The sequence below is a fragment of the Camelus dromedarius genome, chromosome 5 (genome assembly GCF_036321535.1).
Source record: "Camelus dromedarius isolate mCamDro1 chromosome 5, mCamDro1.pat, whole genome shotgun sequence".
NCBI classification, from domain to species: domain Eukaryota; kingdom Metazoa; phylum Chordata; class Mammalia; order Artiodactyla; family Camelidae; genus Camelus; species Camelus dromedarius.
This window is the reverse complement of record NC_087440.1, coordinates 706,512-723,777: the sequence shown is the minus strand read 5'-3', so window position 1 is coordinate 723,777 and position 17,266 is coordinate 706,512. Positions and strand designations below refer to the sequence as shown.

The 17,266-nt window shown below is 38.6% G+C and overlaps 1 protein-coding gene across 3 annotated transcripts in view; it reads right to left on the bottom strand.

Annotated features, from left to right (window-relative positions):
- The window catches only part of SNX1 (sorting nexin 1), a 32,948-nt gene that overhangs the window by 10,660 nt on the left and 5,022 nt on the right, over positions 1-17,266 (bottom strand). For all 3 annotated transcript variants that reach the window (XM_064485457.1, XM_010993532.3, XM_064485456.1), the window contains exons 2-5: positions 9,123-9,234; positions 5,006-5,133; positions 4,407-4,473; positions 791-834 (exon numbers count right to left, since the gene is read on the bottom strand). In XM_064485457.1, the coding sequence (XP_064341527.1) occupies positions 791-834; positions 4,407-4,473; positions 5,006-5,133; positions 9,123-9,234 (351 nt within the window). The remainder of the gene's footprint in view (positions 1-790; positions 835-4,406; positions 4,474-5,005; positions 5,134-9,122; positions 9,235-17,266) is intronic.

Sequence of the window (17,266 nt, the reverse complement as noted above, 5' to 3'; positions counted from 1 at the left end):
GAAAATAGATCATTATGCCATAATCACACAATGGACTAGCTACAGCTACACACGACATGGACGGGTCTGAGGAACAATGCTAGTAAAGAAAGCAATTTTCAGCATGATACCATCTTTATGAAACTAAAGAAAAAGCCAAACAGTATATTGTTGAGAGATACTTTTGTGAAGGCTTTTTATAAAGGAAATGAGAGACAACTCAGAAAAGTGGCTGCCTCTAAGGCATAAGGTAGGGGACAGGACAGGGAGAGACACGCAGATGGATTCAATGGTACTCATCTTAAGACTGGTGGTAGGTTCAGGGCTTCATTTTTTATGCTTCATAACCTGCATACAACATTGTGTAAGTTTTGTATGCACTAATACTATATAAAAAAGGAAGACCAGACCTGAGGGGCAAAAGATTAGGGGAAAGCATTAAAAGAAGCTCCACACAGGAAACTTCAGAAGATCTGATGATTTTTAAACAGGTAGTACAGTTTGGGGCAATCCACCAAACCAGCTCTAAGCCACACAGCTCCTAAGAAGGATGGGATTATATCAGATACACCACATGTCTTAATAAAACTTACAAAGTTTCACACTGAAGTGTTAGCTCTCTGGAAGAAAAGTGGAAAGGCTCAGATGAGATTACCAGAGGGATGCAGACTTGTTCCATCTTGAGTAAACTTGAAGGAAGATGTTGGCAAAGAAACTAAAGAAATACCCAGAAATGATCTGAATGATGACCTTCTTGGTATAAGCACCCCAGTCTATGAAGGTGGTCATCAGCAGGGTCACCTGGACTCACCTGTGTTGTAACCTTGTAGGCCACATAGGCATTCATGCCATCCCCTGTGGGAGAACAAGAAAGCATGGGAGGATTATTGTGTAAACCAAAGCAGGGCTAATCTTGCTAATATTTAACCAGGAATCATCATAAGCCAGCCACAGGAGCCCTGTATAAGAAGGGATACTTGTTTCATCTCCAAGCTTTTTATTCTATCCTGTAATCCAGTTCCTACTTTGCCTCAGGGCCTCTGTGGCGCATATCATGCCCCCGAAGATGCTGGCTGGGCTCCAGTTTGAGTTAGATGAGAGATCAGCCCCTGTTCCAAAGCCAGGCTCCTTTTATACCCTCCACAAAGCAGCACTGGATACTGACAATCCATCAGTTGTTAACATGCCAATATTTGGGCTGGTTACACACATCTGTCAAAATCCAAACAATTCGCTTGCTATATAAAGCAGGAGGTGGAGAAGGAAGCAAATGATGTAAAAGGAAACACTTAGTTCTACCCTAAGCTAGCTCTGGGCTTGTTTTGCTCTTTTGGAAATACTGTCCCAGCCCCACCCCACCCACAACTGGTGCTGGGGGACACTGACCCCTATCAGCTAGCATGTTCACCCAGAGCAAAGGGCCTGGCAGGAAGACACTTTGGCTGCCTGATGTCACACAAATCTCTCTTTCCTGGAGGAATTATTTTTCTGAAAAAGCCTTTGACTGCTAAATAATTTGGGATTCAGGCAACTGTTCTTCTCTGTGGTAGTGTCCTGACCTCGACCACTTAGGGACATAAAGGCACCACTGACTCCCTAAGCAGTGAAAAGACACACATTGGACTTGAGATAGACATTGCTCCAGTGCTGGGCTCTGGTGCTTTGGGCTGGTTCCGTTTCCCTCCTCCTCACCCCAATTCTTCCCCACACCAAACAGGAAAACCTAGGTCAACAATTACTAGGTGCCTGCGTCCCTAACGGTCCTGGGGTGAGGGCCCAGGGGAAGAAGGTACAGTTCCAGATCCGCAGGGTCACATCCTACAACCTGGTCTCACTGAGATGGCTGGGAATAACTGCTGTTATGAAGAACACAGAGAAGCTGGAGACCATACAGGAAGAGAGGGCCTGCTCTCTATACTTCTCCAAGCCCTACCAAAAGAGCACTGTATAAAATAGGAGTCACATATGGAGCTTCAGAAATACCTTTCTATTGATTACCACTGTCAGTTCTCTTCTAAACGACTCAGACCACCTTCACTGCCTAATACTACTAGGGATGCTTACCACTGATAAAAAGGAAAAAAAAATCTAAATTTATTTTATAGAAAAAGTATTTAAAGTTTCATTCACAGTTGGATAGTTGTGGTCAAATGTCCAAAACACCAATCCCATAATTTAGTGCCTGCAATTAAGGGAAGACTAAGTGCAAACATACGTAAGACATAGTAGTAAGGCAGGCTCTTCAGACACTTTATCTGCTTATCAGCTGCTTTTATTGAGGCAGTATGTGAGAAAAGAGACATACCTGCATGTCCAGAGTTCATAAGATATGGCAATGGGCTAGAAATGCAGCAGTTTTAAATTTACGTTAATTTCAGAAAGTTGAAAATGACACATGCAAGTTGCCAAGGCTCTAAAAAGTAGTATCTGGTAGAAGCAGGATTCCAACTTATCTGGATGTGTGTGGGAATGAGAAGCACATGTTGAATAAACAGCCCACACAAACAGAAGTTGCTGTCATAAAGGGCAGGCCTTGAATATACAAATGCTTTCAGTAGCTGTTTTCTCGGCATCAACATGAGTAGGAATACAGACTATGGTGCAAGGGGGTTGAAGGTTTAACACCAAAAGCGATTTCTGTTTAAATAAATCTGATCCATGGGATATTTAAATTACCATTATGGGTTGAACTGTGTTCCCCTAAAAAAGGTATGTTGAAAGTCCTAACCAGTGGTACCTCAGAATGTGACTTTACTTGAAATCAAGGTCTTCTATAGAAATAATCAAGTGAAAATGATGAAAGTAATTCAATATGACTAGTGTCCACTTGAAAGAGGGAACTCTGGACACAGAGACAGACAGACTTATATAAAGGCAAGATGATGTGAAAACACCCAGGGGAAATGCCATGTGGCAATGGAGGCGGAGACTGGAGTGATCCAACTATAAGCTGCAGGATGCCTGAGGCTCCAGAAACTCGAGGAGAGGCATGAACCAGTCCTACCCTAGTGCCTTCAGCGGGGGCATGGTCTTGCCAACACCATGATTTCAGACTTCTGGTCTCCAGAACTCTGAGAGAATAAATGTCTGTTGTTTTAAGCCACCTTGTTTGTGGTACCTTGTTACAGAAGTCCTAAGAAACTAACACACTCCTGGTACAAACATCATGACTTTCAAATGTTAAAACAATTAGCATTATTTACTTTTATTTTATTCTACCAAGGATTTAAAACAGCTAATAACTAGCCTAAAATTAATGTGCTTACAAAATATTCATAAATATTAGAGAAGCAAGAGAGAATCCGAAACATGTAATCCAAAGTTCTGATCCAGGCTCTACCAAGGACCGTACAGTGTGACCTGACAGGGAAGTGACATTTCATTTACTAGTTCTCAATCTGTTGGATGACGGAGCTGTATAAAGATGCTCGTAGACATCTCACCAGTGCACAGTCTAGGAAAACTCGATAGTTTAAAGACAAACCATTTTGGCATAAAGTCTAATTAGATTTTGTAAATTCCTGTTCCTAGTTTAGAATAGACAAAGGGGTGGAAATCACATTTTCCCTCTTAACCATACAAACATTACCTCTATTTAATAGGAGGAAAAAGCTTTGTGTAGCCTCTTCTGCCAGGGACTACACCTGGAAAGGGAAGTCCAGGCCTGTTGCACTCCACTCACTAAAATCTCACAAGCTTGGGTCACAGGAAGGTTGTCCTGAAAACCCATGTTCTGGCCAAAGTTAAGTATTGTGCTTTTTGAAAATCTAATTTCAATTTGACCAAAATTCAACTAGGGTCCTTTAATCTTTAATAATGAAAGAGAGGTGCAGACTTCCCCACTTTATTAGATTATTATATTGAGTATCAAGGGTACATGATAAATGATATGTAACAAGAAATCCAAACTTCTTGAGTGAAAAATAAATCCAGTTTTCCCAAATTTTAGAACATGTGTTTTCAGGGTGCTTAAATGGAATTTATGATCTCAGAAGGGGATAAAACGGCCTCAACAACTCTGTGGGAAAAGGCAATGTTTGGGCTTTTAAAAAGGGATACTAACAGTATTTGATTTTCTGATTTTTCTTCCTAAAGCCAGGAAAGCCAAAGTAAGTACTGATAACTGCTGTTTCTGGCCTTGCAAGCATTGCAAGGGGCAAGAGTTTCACAGGGAAGACAGTGATGAAGTAGCTAGGTCAGCTCGAAGGTAATCATTTAGAAATTAACTAAGCGTGGTGGGGAAGGTAGAGCACATGCCTGGCATGCACAAGGTCCTGGGTTCAATCCCCAGTACTTCCATTAAATAAATAAATATGTACATACATACGTACAACTAATTACCTCCTCTCTCTCTCAAAAAAAAAAAAAATTAGCTAACTATGCTAACTTGCCACAGCCTAATTATCACAAGTCCCAAGTATACTCACCTATCTTCTCAGGATCAGTTATACCGACTGTCAAATCAAACTGGTCTTCCTGTTCTTCTTCCTCTAACTTTTGAAGAGAAGATAAGTCATGAGTTGATATCCCCCAAAAAGGCTATTAATTTTACCCTGTATTAACATTATACCAATATAATAACATCAAGATTTTTCCTTCTACACATAAGTGTTCAGCTCTGTCCACTTCCAATAACCCCAATGAAGCAACTTCCACAATTTCAAGTTGGAGCCTGCTCAAAGGACTTTGTTACTTCTATTCTCTTAAAACCTTACTATGATCATAATAAATAATGACTAGGTTTTGGAAGACTTGCCTCTGTCAGGCTAAGGAGAGACTATACTCTTGAATATGGGAGCGTCAGACACTAAGTATCATTAGTGACATTGAAAGCCTCTGTGCTAACCTCTGGGTAATAGATACTCCACCTAGGAAACTGTCCTTTATTGGATTCTGGCTGTTCATTAACCAAAAACATCTTCTTCAAGAGTCGTAAGTATTTTCTCAAGGTTCAAATTCAAGTGAACTTCAGGAAGCACAGCCCTAAACATCCAGAAGAAACAAGACCAATAGCACAGATTCTCACCTCCTCATAGCTTGGCTGGGGCTTAGAAGAATTTGTGGCTTCCTGAGGAGGAAGAGAAATGAGCGTTTTGGTGGGCACTCTCTTCTGATTATTCTGTGTGCTGTCCAGGGATAGCTCCACTGTGGCATCTAAAAATAGTTGATATTTTATAATGAAGGTCATAAATGGGTCTTTGATGGCTACATTTCAGTTCTATAGATTAAGAGACAAGAACAACAGCAACCACTCTCAATACTCAGAGGTTCTCAGACTAAGAGAACAAGTCAATCAATTTTTACATGGATAAAAGGGGAGGATGGTAAGGGAAGTGTTCTTTCAGCACAAGCTTAGTAGAGCAATCTCTTTCATTTCCAAATACAAGAGTACTTGGCTCCTCTCTCCTACCCAGAATTTAGGCAAGAACTAGGTATCAAACAAAAAGACTACACAGTCAAATATGAGTGACAATTTATTTTACTCTGAGGAGTATGCCTTGAAAATCTTCTACGATAAACTCTGTTTCCTCTTGTTATAATTACAAAAGAAGAATAAGTTTGGTTATCTGTTTTACAAGCCAATATGACAGCAGAGGCAGGTATACTGACAGCAAAAAAGATCCTAAAAGAAGAGTCAAAAACTGTAAGCTAGAAAAGATGGACCTAAGATACAAAGGAACACTTGGGAAAAGGCAGTTTGCCACATCTGAGGACTGTTTTACAGCAGTTTAGGAAGTGTTCACAATTATAGTTTTAGATCATCTTGCAAAAAGATTGTTATGTTTAATATATGCTGTCCAAGGGGGATAAAAAGACATGTAATATTTGAAAATCTTTCTAATCAAAATAGTTAAAAAAAATGTGCTTAAGAGCTGCCTTTGTCTATCACGGAAAATCTCAGTTGAACAGAACAACTCATTCTCTAAATGTTCTAGAGAGGGGACTTTTAAAGAGCATTATGTGCCATTTTTAGGCATTAAAAACTTTTAGGCAAACAATAAGTATGCACTTTCAACTTGAAGCAATGAAGCTAGAAGTTCAAAACCCAAACAGCACAGATTTAGGGGGGTGGGAATATAGCTCAGTGGGAAAGCACATGCTTACTACCACTCACAAGGTCCTGGGTTCAATCCCCATTATGTATCTCTGTTAAAAAAATAAAATTAACAGCACAGATTTTTTTCTTTTTTATAAAGAAAAATATAAATATCCATTTGCCTGATTAGTAGGTATTCAATTTTAGCCTTAGAGAACTGATAAAGAAAGCTATTTCTTTTTCTTTTCTATACTTTCATCTGTAGCTAAAATGAAACGAGAGAGAGGGGTCTATATATAAAGCATAAATTAGTCCTAGATCAAAGCTACAATCATTAAAAGTGAATCATGTCTATAAACAGCGTTATGAGACTGTTAGAATCCTAACAGGATTCTTTTCCCTCTCAGGAAGAGAGGTGGTAATATAATCTGACTCGTGTACGAGTACAAAACACACAAAAAGTATGCATATGAACATATTAGGATAGTAGGATTCTTTGAAGCAAGCAACTTGCTAAAGTGTGTTTAAGATATTAACTTCATGAAGGCCCCACATAATTAAGTTATCCAATCCAATAAATGTGACTGGAAATGAAACAGGAATTTAAACATTTAACACCACTGGCTTACTAGAGTACTTCTAAAAGCGTTCAGAAGAGCTGTGCAATTTTTATTGAAGGTCATGTGACAAATATGCCAAAACTTACATTAAAAATGCTTTTTTTTCTCTGTATTCTTGATAAGAGTAATGGAAAGGCCATTGGACTCTATCAGAGATCCTGATCATCACTAATCATGTGGAAAATAGCAGAACATCTAATTTTCCATAGTCAATATCTTAAAACATCTGAGAAACTACTTGAGTCCTAAACTCATTGTAGGCATTCCTTTGTATACATATGACAACCAAAAATGCTGCTTAGGAAAACACTTAGGGAATGAAGTAAATCAGAACCTTCATTAGAAATAAATACATCCCTAATAAAGATCTTCTATATGTTCATGTACATAAAACCCAGCCACAGGGGTAACTCAGTCATGCTAAAGATTTCAGGTCTTCTTAAAGGGCAGATCATATAAATGTTACATTCCCAAAGATGGAAAAACCTCCTTTTCAATCTGCCATATAACCAGATAATTCATTATCTGCACTTCTCCTACAGAAACTATTCAAAATATAAGCATTACCAGAATGAACAGTGGGCACTGAAGTTTCAGAGAGGAAGGAAGTGGAAAACCTGTGAAATCTTAGTATTTCTTCTTCTAACCTCTTCTTCCCTTTCATGTCTTTTAACTTTCCAACCAGATGTGTAATGTGAGAGTCCTCCCAAGAGCCTACCCTCTCGTCTCTGCTCTTCCTTATCTTTCTCCACTTGGAGGGTCTCATCCACATGGCAGTTTCAGTTACCACCTCCAGGAAGCTGATTCCCAACCTCCAATTCTTCCCCCTTCCCCAGGCAGAGTGCTACAGTTCAAACCACCTTCCGGGCATTTCCCTTTGCATTTAAAATCTTAAGTATCTAAAACCTGAATTCACTCCCCCTACCCGCCAACTCAAAGCTGGTTTCTTCTGTAGAATATAGTTTTCAAAACGGTACCATTTTTTTCTCAATCCTTGGACTTGAATCCGTTGACTCTGTCTTCAGTCCTCATTTTTGGACACCCATTGTATCCAATTGCCAACACGAGATTTTGTTGATTTCACTTTTGAAACGTTTTCACCTTTCCCTTCCTATTTCCACTATTTCATCTTCAGTCTTTGCATTCTTGAACTAATTTGTGACTGCATTCTAACATCTCTAGTCTTTGTCCACTGTAATCCGTTTTTTATATAATAATTCCACCAGGTCAGTCTTTCGTCACTTTGCCCATAGTACTTTCCTTACTCCAAACTGCCAATGGCTCTTAATTGGCAGTAGGATGAAAATTCAAATTCTAATAATTATTGATGTCTAAAATCCTCCTAAACATTTCCAGCCTTATCTTCCTGGCATCTCTAAGAAGTGCCTGCTTCAGCCCGCTAAGTTTATTGACTGTCTGTCAAATACACCATGTATGTCCTGCCCAACCATTAGTATCCTTTCTCCTTTTTTTCCTACATTAATCTTGCTTCTTCCAAAAATTCTTACAAGATCACTCTAGACCAGAGCTTATCAAACGAGGGAACTACCGACATTCTGGGCTGGATAATTATTTTTGGTGAAGGTCTGTGCTGCATACGGTAGGGTGTTAGGCACACCCATGGCCTCTACAGAGTAGATACCAGCAGCACTCCCAGGCGTGACAGCCAACAATGTCTTTAATCACTGCCAGAAGGCTTTGGGGGTGGGGGTGGGGGTGGGGGTGGGGTTCAAATCAACCCCTGTTGACAACAGGGCAGGCCCTCTCAACAAAAAATTATTGGGCCCAAAGTGTTAACAGTGCCAAGACTGAGAAACCCTGTTGTACGTTAGTGTTTTTCAAATTGCAGGTTGTCACTCATTGGGGAATTATGACAGTGATTCAATGGGTTGCAAATAGCAATTTAAAAAAAGAGAGAAACAGTACAAAATTTCAGATTGTTATGAAAGTATTAAGGGCAAATCATTTAATATAACTTTCAGTTTTATACAAGTGCATATATATTTTAGATTATGACACAAATTGTATTTCTTACTATGAGTCTTGGTCATAAAAGTCTAAAGCCCCTACTTTAGTCTCATCTCAGAACCCTGTGAGCTCCCATGACTTAATACTTCTATCTGTCCTCTGGCCACATTTATATTACTGTTTGACAATGTGTCTAACTCACATCCTTAAATAACTATATTTATGTCCTACTCCCTAAACCTGTAAGAATCTTGATAGCAGGCACTGCTTTTTACATGTTTTGGAATCCTCCACAATAGCATCTTACATAGAGTCGTGTTTCTCATATATATATTTTTTCTATGTATATATAATATACATATATATGTGTGTGTGTATGTATGTATGTATATGTGTGTGTTGTGTGTGTGTGTGTGTGTGTGTGTGTGTATACACAGAGAGAGAGAGAGAGAGCACGCTTTTTACTTTAACTCAGTCACTTAGAAGATTCCTAGCTTATGTTTTGAGTCCACACTTGCCTGCAAAGAGATCCTGTGGCTCTTGGTCTTGTTCCTCATGGATCCCATTTTCTTTGGAGCCACTGTTGATGGGAAGAAGGGAAGCAAGTCTCTTTGGAGACCGGGGCTTACTCTGAAAACAAAGAGATATTCTGAATAAAACAGCACTGTTAAAAACAAACCTAGAAAGTGACTTTTGAGGCATCCCTCAGGTGCTCCCCCGGGAGTTTAGGGGAAGACAGGATCACTAGGCAGCCAGTTCAATAAGCAACAAATCATTATTAGTGATGCAGGTGTGGCCCAAGGGATCACAGAGCTAAAATAAACTCATACATTTTAGAGTTAATTTCTAACATCATAACCCTGCTGAAATGCCCTACCCCAAAGCACATGATACCAAAGTGGGTATGTGTATACACAGATAATTCTCAAAAGAACCTGTCCAAATGCATTTCTCCTCAGTTGATGATCTTTATTCTTTCAATGCTGACGTGGCACATTCTAGTGACCAGGACAACACACTAGAGTCCAGAATTCCAGCTCTGCTCCTGACTTACTCTGTGGTCTTGGCTAAACCATTCCCTGAAGCCCAGGTGTGTGGATATTACGAACCTCCTGACAGGCAAAGGAAGCTGTAACACTTTACATCTAATGCTGTTTGTAAATATAACTTATCTTTATATCCTTAACTTATAGAGACAATTTTCAACCACAACCGTGTCAGGCTAGCAAAAGAAAAACCAGTCATCCTTAGCCTATGGGCACATGGTGAAAACACAGTCAGTCCATGGCCTTTATCAAAAGCTCAGTGATCAGCCACAAACAAGGGTGGGGTGAGGCCACAGACCGGTACCAGAGTGAACAAAGCCGGATTGTGTAGAAAATGAACAGAAAGCTGGGATCTGGCTTCAAAAGCCATGGTGTTGTATTAGAAGGTTTTGAAGTCAGACCCCAAGGCCAAATCAGTTAAAAGACCTGACTTAAGGAATCTTTTATGAACCATTTCCTTAACAAATCTGAGGGAGTATGTGCCTTGGAGACAGGCCTTTTCTGACCCAACAAAGTGAAAGGACAGATCTATTGGGTACTCTGAATTTGTCACGCAAACAGCTCCATCCCAGGACTGGTGCCACCCTTAGGGAACGAAACTGTTACCAATTTGTAGATTTATACTAGCAAGCAATGTTTCTACTAGAATTCTCTATGCTAATAAAATGTAATGAGCTCATAGCTGTGTATGTTTGAAAGTTACTGATTCTGTTAGACACACTGATCCTACCTTCTAGCTGCTTACACAATCTTAAAAAACAACAAAATCACTGCAGAGACACAGACAACAAATAATAGGGCAAAACCAAAACCCATGGTTCCCTTTTGCCTCTTACACTGCCAATCACCTTTCTATATATATACTTCCTCCCTATACATGCTCTTCTGCTCTTGTACAGTAAAAGTCATCTGACTCAGTTCCCACTGACACCAGTCACCTTCAGATGGAGATCTAGAAGAGATTAAAACTCAAGATACATTAAGAATATATGTAGCTCACACAGGCACCTCTCATCTGTGTGGCTCACTGTTGCCTATAGCAGCAAACCCTAATTAACTCCTTTACTATTCTTAAAAAAAAAAAAAAAAGAATATATGTATATAAATGTAATTTACCAGTAGCTCACCAGGGAGACTACAGCAACAGGAAAGGCACAGATTAGAATTTATCCATTTTAAAAAACAACCAGAAAACCCATTCTTGTGATATGGAGATAATAAAGCCAGCTTTCCATGTGATTTATCATCTGAACTTGGAAGTTTAAAGATTAAGAATATTTTCTGGAGTGATGCTGGAATAGCATTATATCTTTCTCTAAATCAGAAGAGACAGACCCAGATGGATGGGATACTGCAGTGACAACCAAAGCCAGACTACCTGTCTTTGCTCCTCCACCAGACCCCCTTCAAGCCCAAACTATAGGCTGCTTGACTAGAACTGTGACGAAAACAAAGACTTGGGCTCCCTGAGTAAGCTAGGTAACAACTACCTGTAAGAATAGAAAACTGCTCCTTAGATATACTCTGCAACTCCATTCCCAAAACCACTCAAGGCTGAGTTCTAAGAAAGTGGAAGATAGTTAGATTGATCACTATATTTACACTAATCTTTCCTCTGTAGTTCTTTTATAAAATTTATCTTTTATGTATGCAGAACTTTGTATTCTGTTTTTGCCCCTTCTATCATCTGAGCATGTCAGTTTTTCATGTCATTAAGGTTGTACAAAAATCCTTCTTTTACTATATATTATCATAGGATATACTACAACATAGTCATCTCCCTAATGATGGACATTTTAGACAGTTTCCAGGTTTTTATCATCATAAATGATATGCTAATGTATATCCTTATATGTAAGTCCACATCTGATTATTCCCTTGGAATAGATTCTTAAGTAGAATTATTCGACAAAATTTTCAAACACTCTATTAAGCTCTCTTCCAGAAAGATCACAATTTGCATCCACCCCTAGCCTTCCATCCCCCAGCCCTATAGCAACATTAAGTATTCTCTCTTCTTTAAAAAATTTTTGCTTGGTTAACTGGTCAAAAGTTGTCTTATCTCCACATGTTTACTGGCCATGTGAATCCCTGTGTCATGTTTGGATGCTCTTTGCCCATTTTTCTATGCTAACTAAGTTAGCATTACTTAGGTGTACATTTCTCTTACATTAGTATGTTAACCCTCTCTCTGGCATATTGTACAGTATCCTCCTCCCCAATTTTATCTCTTTTCACATTTGTTTTATTTTTGACCTTAGCAAATTTATTTTCAGTTGACTGATTTGGATTGGCATTGGCTTATTTCTCAGGTATAATACTCTCAGGTTTTACTAAATAACAGATTCGAAAGAAATTGAGCTGAACTATTTTTAAGAATAAGAATGGACCCTTACTTGTGATATTCCACATTTACACAGGACTGTGAATAGAAAACAAGTCCTCCACGAGACTAGAGTTTATAATAATAGCTTATTTGTTATCAAAATTTATTTTGAGAGCCACCTGGCATTAAAATATAACACATTTCAAATACTATGCCCCAGGTTAAAAGGTTAATTTTTCATCAGTATTAAGGAATAATTTACATTAAAAAGCTAATTTTTGAATCAACAATTTAAATTTTAGGAAGAACTTACTTTGCGGGGAGGAGGTACACTGACTACACTGAGTAGCAAAATCAATACTAAAAATAAGCCTTGCTTTATAATCCGTACTTTAAAAACCTCTTAGTAGTCAGTAAGTCACAAAACTCTGAAGGGGGCTAAATTTCTAGGCAACAGATACATCTATTTTCTGTGATGAAAAGAGAACGTTTGTGATGGAGTTAATAAAGCCAAAGAATGGCCCTGTATACTTCCCCCTGCCGGCCGCCCTCTTTTCCTTAATAAAGGAAGCATTCTTTCTTTTAGTGATACAACCCTAGGCTAGGATATCCAATGCTTGCTGACTCCCTTTGGCTGTTAATTCTAGCAGGTGGTTTAACTGATAAACCTGTTTAAAAGTTCAACTGCATCTGTTCATAATTACCAGAGCATCCAGACAGCCTAATTCTGATTCTCAGAAAGGCACTAGAAAGATCTGCCAGCAAGAGGGCACTTGTGGTAAGAGCAAACAGGTATTCCTCGCCAATTACCAGGTTCAAGCCATGAGGCTCAGGCTACTAATGCCTTTTCTTAGCTCAGGGAAGGACAGATGTGGGCTTGCTGTTCTCCAGGGCTGACACAGCCATTCCATACTGAAAAGTGCTGCTGTGATTCTGGGTAACTTCCTCTTAGGTTAACCAGTTGTGAATCTTCCTCGAGTTGCTCAACTGCTCTTTGCTCCAGGCAGAACCTTTGCATTTTGTTCAAGGGACCTCAGAAGGGTAGTACTTTTAAAAGTGAGCCACACTTTTCCAAATGAAAAGCTCAGGTAACAGTGCTTCTGGAGAACTAACATACATACACATTTTCTGAAAATTAGTATAATTTAGTAAGGCAAAATGGAGCTACGGAATTGTGTGACAAGGAAAGGACAACTCAGGGTAAGTCAACCCCAAAAGCTATACCTAGATGATAAAGTCTTTAAAAATTACCCTGGAAGGCCTTGGCGTAAAATATTGCTCCTTTTGCCACCTTTACTTCTGGGGAGAAATGAGCAAAGTGGGGCAGTGTATTAGTTTTCCATCGTGGCTGCAACAAATTATCACAAATTTAACAGATTAAACAATGCAAATTTATTAACGTATAGTTCTGCAGAAGTCAATACAGGTCTCACTGGGCTAAAATCAAGGTATCATCAGGGCTGTGTTCCTTTCTGGAGATTCTAGGAGAGAATCTGTTTCCTTGCTCTTTTTAGCTTCAAAAAGCTGTCTAAATTCCTTGGCTGTGGCCCACTTCCTCCATCTTCAAAGATAACAATGTTATATCTGTCTGTGCCTTTCTTCTGAAGGTAGTCATTCTCTGTCTCTTCTGTTTTCAAAGGATCCTTGTGGTTACATTGGACCCACTCAGATAACCCAGGATAATTTCCCTATCTTCAGCTCAGCTAATTAGTAACCTTAATTCCATCTTCAGCCTTACCCTTTGCTTTGTAACCTAAAACATTCACACGTTCTGGCATTAGGATGTAGACACATTGGAAAACCAGCAATTATTCTGCCTACCACAGGCCATGACTCCTCTTCCACACCATGTTTCAAAATTGGCACAGATGCACTAAAAGCTTCTGTGCTTATGAGAATGCACATTCAGAGTCCACTGGATTTAGGAATAGGGTGCATCCTAATCCACAAACTGCGGGGTGAATCTCTGACTAAGGCAAATGATTTTACAATATTGCCCCCTCTCATAACTTAAAGAGTTAAAGTAGAGATTCTTATCTTGGGGTTCATGAGCCACAGAATTCAGGAGGGGTCTATGAATTTAGATGGGAATAAAATCATAATTTAATTCAATTTTCTGGGGGGAGAGTACATGCTTAGCATGCACAAGGTCTTGGGTTCAATCCCTAGTACCTCCATTAAAATAACTAACTAAATAAAACTAATTACCTTCTTCCCTTAACAAAAGAAAGGCAAAAAAAAAAATTCAATTTTCACTAACCTCTGAAATTCAGCATTGTCTTTAACTATAAAAATAGGCAACAAACCATGAGTAGTAGCATAACTGACACATGATTAATACAAGTTAGATATTTTTATATTTATAGTTGTTATAGATCTCAAAATACCATTTCTGCTAATCTAGATTTAAAAATTATGGTAGTTATTAGGTCTAGCCCTAGATATTAAAAAAAAATTTTTTTAAGCACATTACTAATATAAAATTATTTTAACGTTTTGATAACTACACTTCAGTATAACTGGTTTCCTTTGTAATCTTATGTATTTTATATATTTAAAAACATTATTCTGAGAATGGGTCCACAGGTTTCACTGGACTACTAATGGGTCCATGGCATAAAAAAAGGTAGAGAACCTCTGAGCTACATCCCTAGGATTAATGAAAATGGAAAAGGGGGAGCTGGAAGGGTAGGAAAAATGAGCCTGATGCTGACTACTGAGCTAGTTAAGGAAAACTATGAGCAAGCACACTGCAGACTTCAAAGTGAAAGGCCATCCATGTTACCAAAATTTAGCTACAGACATTCTACTGAATCATCTAGTGTAATTTCCATACTAATTTTTGGGGGTCTCAAACTAATATTACTTAGAAGGGCCCAGAACCGCAGAAGGCTCAGAGTACGAATAGTGCATTATCTTCTAAACTGAAAAAGCAAAACAAATCCAGTTCAAATCTGCTCTGAAAGCAGAACGAAGCCCCAGCTGTCCATTTGACTAAGCAAAAGAATAAGCCAGAAAAAGTTGAGCAACAGGCTTTTCCTGGAAATGGGATACTTACGGCTACTTGCTCTAGTAACTATCAATTACTCATGATTTATTTATGCCAACAGTTACTCAAGAGTGCTAAGAAGCTTTGAGGGCTAAAGGAGAGAAATTAGAGTATTCTTTTTCCCCTCTCTCCTCGCAACCAACCAGACTCCAAGTGGCGAAGTCACTAGAGCTACCCTGACACGTGAGTAAGAAAAGGGGCAGCAACTCCCTATAGAAGTCGGATCACAACCTTAGTTGCCTCTCTCATACACCTCAAACTCTAATTTTCAAAAAATTTTAAGTTGGGCTCTTATTAGTCACCTTTAAAAGTCTTCTCTCACATTCCTTCCATTACCTCGAAAGCTCAGTTAACTGCCAGTACGAGTCTATGATCAAGAAACCAATGAGTTTACGTACTTCAGGAAAATCTAAACTTACTATTGTTTACAATTTGAGCTGAGCATTAAAATGAACCTTTAGACATCACACTACTGCTGACTTTTTCAAGAACATTTGTATCTGACCTGGGTGAAAAATGTGGAATTTCAACTTCTGATCTTTTGATCTTTTTTTTTTTTTTTTTTTTTTTTTTTTAAGTGGAGACGTCAGGGATTGAACCCGGGACCTGGGGCATGTTAAGCATGTACTCCACCACTGAGCTATACCCTCCCCCCACTTCTGATCTTTTGATCAGACCTGACCACTTGATGTCATGTTAGCTCCAAAAACAAGTGTTCTGAGACAATATGCCTACAGAAAATACCACACACTAGAGACATACCCACGACTATTTACTGATATTAGTTGTAAGTGACTACACCATTAACTAAAGAAACTAAGCAATAAATCTTTGTTTTTAAATTCTGTTGTGTAGAGTAACTTTCAGAAGTCTGATTTAGGAACACAGCAGGGACAGTATCAAGAAACTCACTGAGGATGCGTTACACCTTTGGGAACAGCCACCATGCATTCTGTAGAACACAGAATTAAAATAACAGCTAAACTATCCATTTCCTTAGGCCTTTTAATAAAATCACTAAATTCTGTCCAGATCTAAAGAAGCTATCCTACAAGTACGCAAAAGGAAATAAACTGGTCACAAAAAGAGCTGAGATAAGATTGTATAATGGCGTAATCGCAATGGAAAACAGTATGGAGGTTCCTTAAAAACTTAAAAATAGAACTACCTTACAATCCAGCAATCTGACTTCTGGGTATATATTCAAAAGAACTGGGGGAGGGGAGGGTATAGCTCAGTGGTAGAGCGCATGCTTAGCATGCACAGGGTCCTGGGTTTAATCCCTAGTACCTTCATTAAATAACAAAACAAATAAAATTAATTACCTCCCCCACCAAGAAAAAAATTTTTAAAAAGAAAAAAAAAAAAAAACTGAAAGAGTCTCAAAGAGGTGTTTGCACATCCATGTTCACAGCCTCACTACTCACAAGAGCCAAAAGGTAGAGGCAACCCAAATGTCCACTCACGGATGTATGGATAAACAAAATGTGGCATACACATATGATTGAATATTATTCAGCCTTAAAAAGGAAGGAAATTTTGACACATGCTACAACGTGGATAAATCTTGAGGATACTGTGCTAAGTGAAATAAACAAGTCACAAAAAGACAAATACTGTATGATTCCACTTGTAGGAGGTTATCTAAAGCAGTCAAATTCACAAAAACATAAAGTAGCACGGCATTTACCAGGGGCTGAGGGGAGGGAGAGAACGGGAGGTATTACTTACTGGGTTTAGAATTTCAGAACTGCAGGAAATCTGTTTCACACAAATGTGGGTATATTTAACACTAGTGAACTGTACAATCTAAAATGGTTACGATGGTAAATTTTGTTGTGTGTTTTATACCACAATAAAAAAGAAAAGCTGATTTGTTTCTCCCTCAGGATACATGTTATACTGATTACAGATATAGGACTGGATTCTAAAAATACCATGTGCTTTTATGTCTAAATGTTAACATATCACTTACCCTTATATAATTCTCTGTAGTCCATAAAATGCTGTCAATCAGAAGCCAATTGCTATTCTTGACTTTTGACTACCAATAAAGGCAAGTTATATTGTTCTTTAGCCCCAAACACCAGTGGGAATATGTAAATAAGTCTTGATGAGCCAAAGACAATTTTTTCAATATATGACTTTTCAAGTCTTTGCTATTCCATCTTTATCCCATTTCTTTTTTCTGACCATTTCTCTACTTATGAGGGTTTCAATTCAAGAACAAGAGCAGTGAAG